The 15,087-nt window shown below is 42.4% G+C and overlaps 1 protein-coding gene across 1 annotated transcript in view; it reads left to right on the top strand.

The window, feature by feature from the left end:
- Window positions 1-14,554, top strand: part of ZNF536 (zinc finger protein 536) — a 111,718-nt gene extending 97,164 nt beyond the window's left edge. Inside the window, exon 5 of the mRNA XM_053448466.1 lies at window positions 14,096-14,554. Coding sequence (XP_053304441.1) covers window positions 14,096-14,334 — 239 coding nt within the window. The 3' untranslated portion in view covers window positions 14,335-14,554. The remainder of the gene's footprint in view (window positions 1-14,095) is intronic.
- Window positions 14,555-15,087: the final 533 nt, after the last annotated feature.

Raw genomic sequence — 15,087 nt, 5'->3', positions numbered from 1 at the left:
ATAAATCAATAATAGCATCACATGCTGTGCATGAAGTGTTTGAATCTTTTGGTAAATTACCGGGGTTTCCGTGTTATTCCGATGACTCGGAAATGCCTTTTTTTGTCATGGGCGCGTATCTCCTGCGATCAGCCTCTCTGCCCTGAGCGTTTCTAAAACCTCTTTTATTTCACACAGAGAGCCCGCGATTGCGCGTGGAATTTTCGTGTCGGTAATAATAATCCTTTGCTGACGTTGAACCATGGACTGTGAACCACGTTAACTTCATTCTGCTTCATGCTAATGGCTCGGAGAATCTTCGGTTTCAATGTGTTTTAGAAATGAAATAACTGTTTTATTCCTCTGCCTGCCGATCTGTGTGAATGGTCCGGTATCTTCACCATTTCTTTTACGTTTATCGGAGGGCCGCACGTAGAATGTAACCCCGTCTTAACTTTTAACATTTATACGTTTTTCCATATTTTTTATAATGCTTCCAGTGCATTCTCTTGCCGAAAAAAGAAGGAAAAACAAGGATTCTGAGAAATCTTTTTTATTAACCAAACCCCACTTAATGAAAAGCTTGTGAATCACATTTAGCGAATTTCTGTGAAATAGTTTCAGGTTTATACTTTAGCTCAGGATAAAGTCAGATTGTATAGAACAAAAATATATATATATACATATACAAATGTTAATCAATTTTGAGGAATTCTGTATCGATGCCGAAATGTGATTTTTTAAAGCCGTTAATTGGGCCACTAATGCTACGCAATGAACTGAAATAAATGTGACGCCGCGTTCCGATATCCAACCAAAAGTGAGCCGTTCCCACATTAGGGGAAACGTCCAATAGCAGTGGGCTTTATACAGATGCACAATATTAATTAGTTGTGATTAATTAAACATTTAATTAGACAAACTGATCTCATAGTGGTACATTATACTGTTTGTAAACGATGATTGTGATGGAGGGGATGTTGGGTAACGTAATTCTGTTACTTTGTATTCAGTTTGGGTAACGAGGAGTGTGAGAGCTCGTGGTTCCGATCCATTCCATGCACCAACGCCCCGTGTGCTTAACGGACATCACTTTTAAACTGAGTATACCAGTATATAGTACTTTCCTGGAAAGCAGAAAAACAGCACCTTGACGGATTGTCCCCAAAAACGCAATAATTCTAAACATCATATCGTAACTTTTTAACGAGATTTCCAAAGGTGATTGTTTCCGTCGTGAAACAGAAGCCGTGACGGGGGGATGATGTCATAGTGTCGGCTTGTTATGCGTGAGGTTTATTACAGTAGTCATTACTTCTGTTGTTACAACTCCCACAATGCAACGGTGTCTCCGGTCTCTGTGTATGCGCATGTCCTCAAGGTGATAGAAGGGATAATACTGTACAGACGTCTGGGCTTTAACCCTTGTAACGCTGTGAATGGTACAGAAGGCCAGGTGTTTGCCATGGTGGGGACTGAGTATATTCCCAAATACCCCTCCGCATGTAGCCTGAATTAACCCATTAACTGCTACCATTTGCTTCATTAGATACATACCCCTTAACCGGTGACATGCAGCCAAGCATGTAAAGGGTTAAGAGGAAGAAATTTTGTTTGGGGAATAAAACATTTTCATTTTGTGGTTTCTGAGAAGGAAAAGCAGCCAACTGTTTTATAAGAAAAGTATTATTGTGGAGCGCGGGATCTGCCCCATTTACGCGCTTCCCGCAGCCTGACTCATTTCCGAACCCTAACTCCTGCACATGGAAGAATAGAAAGTCTCCAAAATGAGCTCATTCAAAGAGTGGATTTTTCTTGGCAAGCAGTGCTTTCCTAGAGGTAGCAATAGGAGTAAATACCCCTCCCTCTCGCACCCCAGAACAGACCCCCTCCCCTGCCGCCCCTCGCTCGCACTCCCTCAAGATTACCGGTTGTATTGCAAAACAGATGGACGGACGCCGTGCTCCCCCCCCCCGCCCGTGATTAGTAACAACGAAAAGCTCCACTTCCTACAAACTGCCGATACATTTGTGGCAAAAAAAATAAATAAAGGTGTCAGCCTGGCGCGGCCCTGCGTTCTCCGAGGTTATGAGTAAACGACCGGGCTGTGCCAACTCCTTCTCTTCTACTCCTTACCAACATAATTGAGGATCATAATGGTGGAAAGAACCGCAGTCATCATTCGCTTGTCTGTCAGGTATCAGTACTCAAATTCATGTCATCCGTCACCATTGAACCAATCTGTCATCTTTCCACAGGCCTCAGCGCCGCTCCTTCCCATCGTGTTCATTATCTCCAGCTCAGACCTGCCCCCCTCCCCCCCAGCCCTGTAAATGCATCTTTGTGCGACTCTCAGTCTTCTGATTATGAATCGATGATCATGTGGTGTAAGAGAGATAGATGGCTTTTAGTCCCATCTTGTCTTCTCTAATTGTAAAATATTAGTTACATTAGACGGTGCCTTTTGATTAATGGAACTTATTTGGAGTGGCCTCTCCCAGCCCTCCCCTTAGCAAAGTCCTCCACTGACTTTTGAGAATTGAGTGATTTCACTTAAAGCAGACAAATAGCCCCTTCAGCCGGAAGGTAGGTGAGCTATAATCTCGCAGCCCGAGAAACGTGGATCCTACGGAAAGCTTTTTCCTGCAGTGCGTGGCCCGGGTGATGAATTATTATTCTATGTAATTAATATACGTGCCCTGAGCGGCAGCATGCACAAAATGACATAGAGGCAGCTATGGAGATTCCACATACCCCATCCCCGGGTACTGAAACCCCTACAGATATAAAGCAAGACTGAGCCAAAGCACAGAGAGCTGAGATGAGTACGTCTTCCGCGTGGGGTGACTCGGGAAACGTTTGCCCGTCCCTGGTGACGCTGGACTGTGGTGGGGGCAGCGATCAGCGAAAACGTAGAGAGAAAAAAGATAGAGAGTGCGGTTTCACGCTGTGATGGGATACTTGGTATCTCTGTAGGCTGCCGGAAATGCCAATACTTCCACCGTCCATAGAAGAACTCTTTGGTTTGTGTACAGGGGCCGAAGTTGCTGTCTGTCGTTGAGCGTGGATTCCAGGGTTTCTTCCCCCAGCGTACTCGCTGCCAGTGGTTGGATTGGTCATTTTTAGAGTCTAGCATACTGTATACTTGTTAGCCGGGAATATTCGCCAGGAAGGTTCATTGGTCTATTCGTGTGTAAGGACCTGGAAATATGTATCTTCATACATTAAATATAATGCGGGGCCAACTTGGAATGAATAGGTGCTTATTAAGTGAAGTTGATGAAAACCATAGAACTATTACTGGCAAAGATTTTCCAGTGGCCCGATAAACCGCGTAGAGACCAGTGCGGTGTGCGGCTGACCGCCAACTGGACAAAGACAGCGGAGATCAAGTAACGCGCCATTTGCCTTGGACACTTTCATTCTCAGCCCCCTTTTTCTCATTCCTTCTTTAATCCACTAACCAAACTGAAATGTAAAACTCCCAGCAGTTTGAATCGTTTCTACGTTTAGCTGATTACCATCAGCCTCTGGCGGGGACTGGTGGGGTTTGAAAGGGACAACCTGCAGTGAGAAGCTACTTCTTCAGGCCCGATCCTATTACCTGTGATCTTTAATGAGAAACATGACTTACTAACTAATCTTTCACTGGCCTTCCAAGGCACACGCGGCACCTTATATTTTCTTGCGCCATGACCTTTTTTCGCACGCTTCTCCCCTAAACGAGAGTTGTGGCAGGTTTAGCGGTCACTGAGCTGGGTCACGTGTCAAAGACATCTGATATCTTTAATAACTAGGCTGCGCATGTCTCACTAACCTGCTAATGTTACATCTCGCAGACATTTGGTCAGCGACCGAACGAGGCCAGACGGGCTTAGGTCCCTTCATAGCCCTCCCTGTCCGGACAACTTTTTAAAAGGCCTTTTAAATAACGCTAGGGTGCACACATCTCCCAAAACCTACTCGCTTCCGCTCTGCAGACATTTCTTTCTGTTGGACATATGGTGGAAACCTGTATACACTCAACCTGTCAGAGCGCTTTAAAGAATGGATTATTGTCATTTGACATTTTGTCTTTCGTCTGCCTGTTGCCCTTTTCTTGCCAGAAGAAAGATGTTTCTAAGGCACGATACTTTATAGACCCATAGTCTATTTTTACTTGTTCAAATCGTTCAGACCCGCGCTAAAGATTATAAGTGGCATTTGGGAACCGCGCAAGAACAAAAAAACAATGAAATTGCTGAGTTTTAGGTCCCTTTGTGTACTTAATGGTAAGAAATGCAGGGAAAATGACTTTGTCTATCATTCTGGAATGGAGTTTATTCTTTTAGCGAGTATTTTCCATAACGACGTAAAAAGCATTTCGCGTTCTAATTGCAAAACAGTTCCGTGCCTGATCTCACTAATCGTAAAGTCTGTTTCCTCTCTACTTCAGATGTAAAAATGTTTAAGAAAACAATTAACCGGATCTCCTGGGGCTACGTGTGTTGAAATAGCCCAAAATCGGGTTTAATATCACGATATTGGCTGATCAGACAGAACCCCTAAACGTTATCTGCTCTGGAATGTAGGAAGCTATTTGCTTATGTTTAATGCTTACGTTTAATGTATAGAAGTCTGTCCATGTTTATATATATATAGCAATGGTCAGGGACGTATAGCGGAAGCGCCCTCCCCAACGTGCGGGATGCAGGATACAGAGCGATAAACCCCTTTGCTCCATAGGACTGGTTGGAGTTCCGTTCTCTAGGATATCTAAGCTTTAATAGAACGTCGGAAGCAGAGAGTTCTGTTTATACCCCTGGGTGTATAAATATTACTGTCTGGCAGGAGAGATTATGAATACTTTCATTTACATATTAGGTACATGGCGGCGCGCGTTGGCGGCACGGTAACAATTGAGTTTTATTATCTAGTGATTGACACATGCAAATCTTCCAATTGTCTTGGTTTTGACATTGTGTGTGGCAGACGGATTTTAGCTGCCACGTTCCTTAGACGTTTGCTCACATTAGGGAGGTGTGTACGTCGGCACTCGGCGCAGAAGAGGCGTCTGCGGCGGAGACAGAAAGGGCCTTGTGCCTCTCAGCCATGAAACCCGACGCAGGTCTCAGAGAGAGAGCTATATATAACCGCTCGGTGTAAACTATATGGAGACCAATACCCGCTCTAAGGCACCGGCGACCTTATTTCTAAAGAAATAGTTTTCATAGCTGGAGAAATATCTTTTTTTTGTTTTATTCAGTAGCCACCATGTCTTCTGGCTTCAGATAATATGTTACCCAAACAAGACGGGTATAGCTGCACCAAAACTGGGTTATCTGATGGGAGATGGCCGTCTCGTTGTAAATACACTAAAGGAAATAGATACAAGCTCGCTATCAAAGGCTTTATATAAGACCCACGAGGGCATTACTGGGGAAGGATCCTGAGACAAGGGGAAGGATGGTGGATCATATCATTATATATCGGAATGTGTAAAAGTTAGCACTGTGTCCCCTTCCATATGTACTTCCAAACACCATTAATGTATATTTTCAGCTGTTTTTCTTTTCTTTTTGTATCTTATGCTTTGACCAGCGAGATCTCCTCGCGGGCCTCGGCATGGAAAAGCCAACGCGTTCCGACGTCTTAAAGAAAAGGATAAGCCGTTTTTATTTATTCCACAGTGTTATTTTTTAACTGGCTCCTAAAAATTGGCTTTCGTAAAATTTCATCTCACAAAATAAATCCCGATTTCCTTTAAACTTTAATATTATCATTTTTTGTGCGCGTGTCTAAAGGTGGAACTGAGGATGGTTAAGCGAGAGTTAGGGTTCTTATAAACGCGGTTATAGCATTGCATTTTAATTTTATTTGTCGCGGCAGTTTTCTTTGCTTATTTATGATTTTCATCGACGGAAAAATCCCAACATCACTTTTGTAAGTAGAAGCCCAACGCAGGCAGGGTTTCCAGGGACCCGGAGCAGAATTCCCACTGTCTGCTGCGATTCCAGGTCTTATGGTGAGAAGTCGAGGCTGAACTCTGTTCTCTCTACACTATGAATCCGGCTCAGAACCTCCATCTCTTATATCACCTCCGAGAAACACCTCCAACGTCCTTCAAGAGCCACCTTACCCCACCAAAGGGCATCAGAGGGTTTCTTGTGTTGAAAGAGTGCCTGCGTTTGGGGGCGCTAGGATTTGCTGGGGCTGTGTGTTGAATAATTTGTAAGCTCCCTGAACATGCAGGTTATTGTCTTTGGACAGATGGCACAGTGCACTTTATTGCTCGCTCCTTCTGTGGCTTCTCCGGTGTAGACCGATGCGTTTGGAAATCTTTGTTTCTCGGCTCACATTTCTAAATCATGCAATGAAGCCAGGAAACAGTGCTCTATATGTGTGTGCAAAATATCTATGTATATAATATCTATGTATATAATATCTATGTTTATAATATATATGCTATATATGTGTGTGTCCATGACTATAATGATGCCACTGAAGTGTTGGATAAGAAAGACCAGGCGTGATTCGTTTGGCAGGTTATAGGGAGCAGAGATTACAGCCGGGTTGTAAATCCCTTCTTAGTTAAATGGTAACTTTGTAACGTTACATTTTACTTCCCACAAGAAAACTTTTGTACCCAGATATATTATCCTCGAAGGACTCATACAGGAGGTTTGGGAGTTCTGGGACAGTGACAATTAGATTTTAATGAAAATATCGAGCTCTACTATGGTACTAATAAAACCAATGTGATCCGAAACTACGAAGGCAGTTACAGAGCAGATTTTCACCCACGTAATGTAATCATTTAGCCCCCTCTGCTCCAGCAGGCGGAATGCGAAGTCTTAATTTTAGGTGTCGTTAAGGAGTAATTTGGTCTGAGATCTCGGCGAGACTAAATCGTTGTTGGGGTTAATTTAGCAGATAGGTTTGGGGATTTAGCAGGGCTTCATTTCATTGGCAATTGCCCCCAACTCTCATACCCTGGGGCTTTTTCTTTAAAGAAACAATAATGTGCAGCAACCCTCGGACGCGAAGAGGGACTGTCTAATGTGAAACAAGCCAGATATTGGCCCTAACTCAAAAGAAGGCAAAGGGGCTCCGTACTGGCGCATCGACATCTTGTGGTATCGCATGCGTCTCTGTAGCCTCGGTTATGGGAGTGCAGTAACGACTTCACTAACCAACCGAGCCAGAAGCCTTTCTTCCAAGATTTGGCTAATGAAGCCCTTATGTGGAAAGGTAGTGGTTATCTAACCCAGCCTGCACCTTACCAATGCCCCCCTCACCCACCCAGGAAGGCTTTTCAGTATTTTACCCTCCAAACAGCACTATACGTGTTATATATTAATATATTATCCTTCAGAAGCTGCACAAAGACTTGCTGCTATTTGCTTTAGGCCCAAAGAATGTTGGTAATCCTGCGACGTGCCGTGCGCATTGTGTCTGTCACATTGTGTGTCATTATGTAGCGCCGATGCCCCCTCGGTCTCCTTTTATATGATCACCTGTCTGATCTAACACGGAGCGTCTGTCTCGGGTCCCAGAGGGGATTACGTGTCCTCCGCACCGGTCCGAGCCACACAGCGCCAGCACCCAGCCCCGCTCCAAGCAAGAGTTAAAGCCGCCATCTCCTGTGCGGCGTGGAAATGAAAATGGCTGTGACTCTGTTCCCTTCTTATGATTTTTTTTTCATTCTGAAGATAGAATTACTGTTTTGTAAGCATCTGAAAGTCATTAGGAGCTCTGCAGCCTGTCAGGTGCCGACGCAAAAAAACTGCTGAAACTGAACGGGTTTCCTGTGCGCAGTGCTGGGAATTTGTCATGTGCTGATGAGCAGTTATAATAATATATGAGCAAATCACAAGCATTCTGCAAATTAATCAATTTTTTTCCTCCTTCCCCCTTGTCTATGGGAGAGTGGCTTTGTGTGCAGACGTAGGTGAAGCAGTTTGCCTCACAGATGGTCGCCTTGGCATCAGATGGAATTTATATAAGAGTAATTCTGATCTCCTGCCAAAGGAGCGCTCAACACACCAGGGAGACGGTTCAAGGCAGTCATGTGGTTTTGCCGAGGTTGATGTGGGAAGTTTAAGGTGGAAAAGCTCCGTTTTTCCGTTCTGTTCTAACCCAGAGGGCCAGAAGCGGTGCGTTATTTTAGGCAAACCTGAATAAAAACGGAACATAAATGAAAAACTTTTTTTAAGATTTGGGGGGCTTCTGTGGGGGACATGGCTGTACACCCCCCCCCAACAAATGGATTGCATGAATATCCGCATGGACGTGCTATCAAACGGACTGGCCGTGGTCGCAGCTGGAGCCAAAGAATATTTTCGCTCATGGTTACATCAGGCAGCTGAGCTAGTGCGTCAGGCTTTAAGATCCTACCATACGTTACCTTATCTCATATATGTGAGCGTGTTTATCTGAGGATATACAGCCTTCACATACTTCTGTAACCCGGTGTCTGGGTGGGCCACCTCGTCACGCGTGTCTGCATGCGGTTACTGAAACGTGTAGACATTCATACACTACAGAGAAACTCGAGCTTTTACCTCATTTTACTTTTATTCAAAGGTGAGAAATAAAATAAGAAGAGCCTCGTCCATGTAGACTTCATTTTGCCAGCATTAGCCAGAAAGGAAGATCGCGGGGTTGGTGGCTGTTGAAGGCTGAATGCAGGATGCCATAATAACGTGCCGCGTCTAGAAATAAGCAATTTGCTAAAACAACAGCCTCGTATCAGGTGTATAAATAATGTAAAGAGCGTATGCACACATCAACTTAAAAGCAGCTGCATTACATACATCAAAAAGAAGCGTTGGAGGAGGCAGAGACGGGCGATTCATGCATTCGCACACGCGTCTTCTATTAACATGAAAAAATACAGACTTTTAACACCAGTAAGATTTTCAAGCTGTCATTGGAGAAATGACATTCCGTGTGAAACTAAACATGGCTTCTTTCCCCAGGTATTAGTGCAGTGATCACGCTCTAGAAGACCAGAAGAAGACCCTCATACAATGTGCATAGGCGGCTGTTAAGAGCCCTGAAGATCTTCTGCTCTTGACTCTTCACCAGGAGTTGTACAAGTTAATCTAGAAACGTATTCCGGTCCCAAGCTGCCCGTAGGGCTTACAATCTTGTAGCCCATCACAGCAATCACACAAAATATGGACAGTCGCCTAGCTTTGTTAGCAGCATTGGCCGACTGTCTTAACGTGTTGTACCTGAGTAGGTCGTCATTGATCAATAGTTACATTTTAACAAATGGTATGTAACAAGATGAATTCCATGGATATACTCGGATCTGTTATTGGTACTAATAATTACTAATAATAAGTAATAACTGATAATAGTGTTATTTAAGACGAGCTGCCATATTTAATTATACATCCTCCGTCAAAAATCCGGCAATACTTCAACATCCAACTCTTTATATTTAATTTAGATGTCCTGTTAAAATGGCATATAAAGGAGGCGGGGGCCCTAAATACCCTTAAAAGCTTTTATGATATTTGGCATTTTATTTTGCATTAAAAATGCATCACCTATTAGACTAAAAAAAATGTTGGGTTGGGAACCAAACGAGACAATTGCACATAGGAGACAGTTTGAATTATTTGGTTCTAAGTGGATTAATACATTTCCGAAAACATCCTATTTAACCCCTTCGGCTCATCGTCCAGCTCAGATCAGATTCGGCTTCACAGTTTAACGGCCTTGGACAGAACTCAAAGCGGGAGCTGCCCCGGCCAGCTGGAACGGGCAACGGTATTCAGAGCGGAGTATTTACTCATATGTTTGTGGCTGTCACAAAATACTTTGTCATCTACAAGCAATTATTATCCCAGCTGGGTATTTCTTTAAAGTTTTATTCAAGAGAAACCAAACCTGCATGTTATTTACCATCATGAATGTCTATGATGTCACAGTCATTGAAATTGAAAAATTAGCACTAGCCACGAGGCCCGTGTGGATTTGCCGATTTACCCACCATAGCTAGCCAATGCCTCTGAGGCCCCTTACATCCACCTGGCCATATGGCACTCACCCCAAAGCTAAAGGTTAAATGCACCTACAGTGTGACGTAGCCAGCGAATTTACTTTCAAATTGCGTATTGACAGCTAGGAAAGTTGTTCAGTAAACAGCCAGGCTATGAAGGGGTTACACGGCGATACAATATCACCCCCTTTGTAACAAGTAAATAATGAAACAAAGTATTCCTGCCATGTTCCCTTATAATGGGAGTCCCTGCACATTTGTTTTGCTTTATGTGACTGCAGTGAAATGAATGGATCGGGCTGAAACTTTAGTATGCTTCATTGCGGTTGGCTGCGGACATCTGTCATTTCCTCAGCCATCCATTCTGGATCATGCCAAAAAGGAAGGGAGAAAAAGCAATCCTGACACCTTTCAATTTAGAGAATCTTTAGCAGGGGAGCAGGAAAGCGGAGGATCATTCTTTTATGGCTTAATAAAAAATACGTCCACTCCATAATGTCGTAAAAAGTCGGCCCCGCAGAAGAATGCAGCTGTCTGCGGATAGGGGCGGCTGGAATCATTTGTGACTTCCAGACGCGAGTCAATTGGAGTCTCGCAGTGCAAGGTTTACAAGTGAGCTGAGCCAATGCAGCCATTTCTCTGCCAAACCATGTGCCGTTTAATAAGGGAAAGTACATAGAAAGGAGGTCCTCCTGTCTGCTCCTTGGTGACCACAAGTGATGAATTACTCTTAACGGGGCCATGGGCATGATCGTGTAGTGGAGCGAGACAGAGACCCCATCATATTGTCAGATCTGGATCTCTCTTCTATTCAACTAGAGATCAACAGCACAGCTAGCTCTTCTAATGCACCATCATCTCCCTGCTACATGTTCTCTCCAGCGTGTGTGTGTGTGTGGATGGGGGGCATTCCTGTGGTGTAGAGAACGGTGGGCATACCTGCCTTACCTGACAGAAGGCTCCCTGGTATAATTTCACCAGGTCACAGTGACAGAAGATAAGAGCGGATGAGGACTCAGAGATCTCAGAGTGAACGGTTGCCCCCCTCGTCTTCAGACTTGGTAGGGTTTCCAGACCCTTTGTAGTCTACTCATCATGTACAACGGTTTAAAACCTATAGAATCCCAATTCTTCTCAATGTCTAGTTTCAACATTGTGCCCTTCAAGGGTTCGTCACAGCTTTGGAAATGTTTAGCAAACAAGAGCTTTCGATTCCTTATATTAATATATTGATATATATTATCCTTAATATAGATTTTCACAATGTCACTGAGCAATAAGATGTTATTAATACAGTTTGAACCCAAACAGAAAATGTTTGGAAATAATAGACATCTTACTGCCAGATCCATACATCCCGTAATGTAACTGGGGGGGGGGGCTGCTGATCTTATTCACATTCTTTAATTAGACAAATATGTAATTATATCAAGTAACAGTGCGGCTTTGTATGGTTATTTGTAATTTTTTTTGTTAGGTCAAACTGAGTAGTTTTATTATGATCTGCCGCGGCCCATTCCCACTCGTTCTAGGGTTTCATATACGTTACATCATTACAGACCATGAATAATTTGGTAATGAAACAAATGGGCCGTGTTTGAATTACTCATAAGAAGTCTACATATTCAGAGGTTGCTTACCCTGGGGTTAGTTGCTGCGGAGGGTGGGGGAGGCGGCGGAGGGTCGTTTTAACAACAGGGGACTGCAAGGATAACAGATAAGAATTAAGCAGAAATATGATTATGGATCTTGAATCACAGGGTAAAAGACTCAAAATTAATAAGAGGCAGAGAAGGTTAAATGTGTTATGGAGATAATCCAAAGTGTCTGGATAACAAGGAGGCTCTGTTACCGTCTGCTATTCAAAGAGAAACGGTCGCGTTTCCAAATGATACATCGGAAGAGACCGGTATATGTGTTAATATGTAATGCCACCAGCACAATATATATATATATATATATATATATATATATACAGTATAATTCATATATATATATATATATATATATATATATCATATACTGTATATAACAATAAACACTAAATATAAGTAATTTTTAATAAATGCATTTTTCTTTACTTTCTCGTTAAAAAGTATTATAGAACTTGATGGTTTGGTATACAAACATATACAGAAAACACATATCACAGATTATGTATACGTTAGATTAATACTACTAATTCGGCAGGTCCCAGGCAACTTTGAGGAATTCAGATTCCAGAACCTGTATACAGCACGGATAGGATTTACATGAACGCTAAAGGCAGTTATGATTATATTCACTATCCTGTAAACCAGTTTAATAAATCTTCTTTACTGTTTTTTTATATTAAGTGTAAAAATGCATGACTATTGATTTTTGTATCTCCCGTCAAAATTAAGTTGATTTAAGGGTAGTTGCACTTATGACGGATTTTATGAAATATTTACACAAATAAATTAGGAAGAGAAAAAAACACGAGAATTTCTAAATATGAAATGGAATTTAAATTACAAAATGTTATTAAATGACTTGTCAGACACTAGTAATAAATTTGTAAGATCACATTAAAAAAAACATAACTTTTAAAATATGAGTAATTAGGTTTTGGTTTTTTTTATGCGAAATAAAATGATAAAGTCCAATATTCCAAAATAATATATGAAGAAATGTTTTTTTCCCCGTGTTTATAATGTGGTAAGTTCAAAACGAGCGCTTACATAAATTATATTATTTATGCCAATATAAACCTAATTAGCACAATCTAAATGGTTGTCACCATAAACGTGTTTTCAAAACATACTGAGCGAAAAACCGTATTGGCACCGCAAATAGTATCATGTTAGGGATACAATGTGACGGATGCATCTTGACACTGCGTCTGACAAATCAACATGTCACAAGGTAATTAACTTTAAAAACTTTCAATTAACGAGACAGCTGTTGGGAAATCTCAGCATTTCAAAGACTCAAAAAAAAAAAACATGGCCGTTTGTGCTTAGAGGACTAAGAGACTTCACCGCACACGGATCCCCAGGTTCTGGATCCTGATTGTCAAGTCGGAACGTACAGAAATCATTGCGGCTCTGTGCTTTATATACGCGACTTGGCAGAAACACTGGGTGCCCAGGATATCCAGAGTCAGAGGACATCAGCTGAAAGTACAAACGCCTTTCGACCTAAACCGGTAGTAAGACGTCCCAGACACATAGACAATATCATTATGACATGGCAGGTTTATGGCGTCATCCAGGATTCTAGAAAACAACCAACTGACTAAATATACGTTGATATTACTATTCCGGTTACATATATGAGCTTATTGGTGAATATAGGTTTCATATATAGTTAAGCTCTGTGAATGTAACAGATCAGCCCAGTGTGGTTCTTCATCCATGAGAAGGAGGAAGGACTAAAGTTCAGGCATAAGCGACCCTTACCTTTTAACCACAGATTCCACAGAAACCACAGACCACTGGCAACATTCCAAATCAGAACCTTTTTTCATGATAGACCTTATTTAAAGGTAATTATGTATATATATCACGTTTTATCACCAGTACATGTAACATAAAACAGGTTATAGTAGAAATATATATATAGAAATAATACGTTCTTGTTTTCTTGTCTGTTTTCCCCCCACGCACAGTTAAAATCAAACGGAGGTAGCAGAGACGAGTGTAGAAAGTGTAAGAGTCGGGACCGTGTTCAGTTTCCAACTTTGCCCTGAGAGAATTGGCGTCTTTCGCAATAAGAGTCGAACCTGGTGGATGAGCCATTTGTCCGCCTCATTTACAAATGTTTAGGTCAAGGTCTCTGATCATAAAATGTTAATGTCTGCAAAAGCAGAATAAGTACGTGTAGTGCTGACCCCAAGCGTTACATTGACAGGAAGTACGTGTAGTGCTGACCCCAAGCGTTACATTGACAGGAAGTACGTGTAGTGCTGACCCCAAGCGTTACATTGACAGGAAGTACGTGTAGTGCTGACCCCAAGCGTTACATTGACAGGAAGTACGTGTAGTGCTGACCCCAAGCGTTACATTGACAGGTAGAGAACAGGTAGGGGCCACACGATGGCGGATGCAGCGAGCTGTTTGCATTAGTCTGTAACTACTTTCTTTTCTGTCTTTCCCTCAGGTCAAAGGCCTTTCCAATGCAGATATTGCCCGTATAGTGCCTCCCAGAAGGGAAATTTGAAGACCCACGTACTCTGTGTCCATCGAATGCCTTTCGATAACAGTCAATATCCAGACCGTAGGTTCAAGCGCTCCCGCATTGATTCAGAACCTTCTGGAAATCCAGAAGAACTTTTGACCATCAAAGCTGGGAGCTCAGCTCAACCTGCGATGGATGGAAACAAGGCCCAAGAGGGCTAGGCGTGGGAAGAAGAGAAACAATGTTTCCGTTTGTATATCGCAATATAATTTGACGCATTTTGTTGAACGACTCGTCTAGAAAAGGCGGAAGATTTCTCACTACGTACAAATTCTCAGAACTCTACGGGAGATTTTATGAATGTCAAACACACAAACCTGACCCCTTAAAATGGCTGAAGAACTGTTATCCAGCAACGAGGACTTCCAAAAAAAAAAGAAACCTGAAAAGTGGGCTAATAAAAATGTAGCGAGGAGGTCAGCGCTTTGAAACTGCGAAGTGGTCTTTGTCCCTCGTTAATGCTTTTATCAGAAAAACGATACTATCTAAATGATTAAATGCTGCCTTGAAGATAGAGGGGCTGTGTTTTCATTGTTGAAGACACCTTTATAATATGACACCAGCTGCTTTCATTATCCGAGCATTGTAATGAGATGAGTTGGTAGGCTGCCACGGTGCCAGCCTGACTGGAGCTGTCATTATAGAAAAAAATCAATTCGAGCCGTGTTGCAACAGCACTATAGGAGAAATCTAAGATGGCTCGCAATCCGGAGTCGGGACTGACCTACAGCTGATCGAGAAAAAGATTGTCATTTCCATTTTTCAGTGTCTTTCCTCCCTCCCCAGCCAAACAAATCAATTGATCTGTTGGGCTCTATACAAGGCTGAGTTTTTTTTTTTTTATTTCTCCTTTCATTTTCTTTTCTTTTCCATCGATGCACAATATAAAAATAACTGATTTCATTGTTTTGGGG

The sequence above is a fragment of the Spea bombifrons genome, chromosome 10 (assembly GCF_027358695.1).
Source record: "Spea bombifrons isolate aSpeBom1 chromosome 10, aSpeBom1.2.pri, whole genome shotgun sequence".
Lineage (NCBI taxonomy): Eukaryota > Metazoa > Chordata > Amphibia > Anura > Pelobatidae > Spea > Spea bombifrons.
This window is presented reverse-complemented; position numbering and strand designations above follow the sequence as displayed.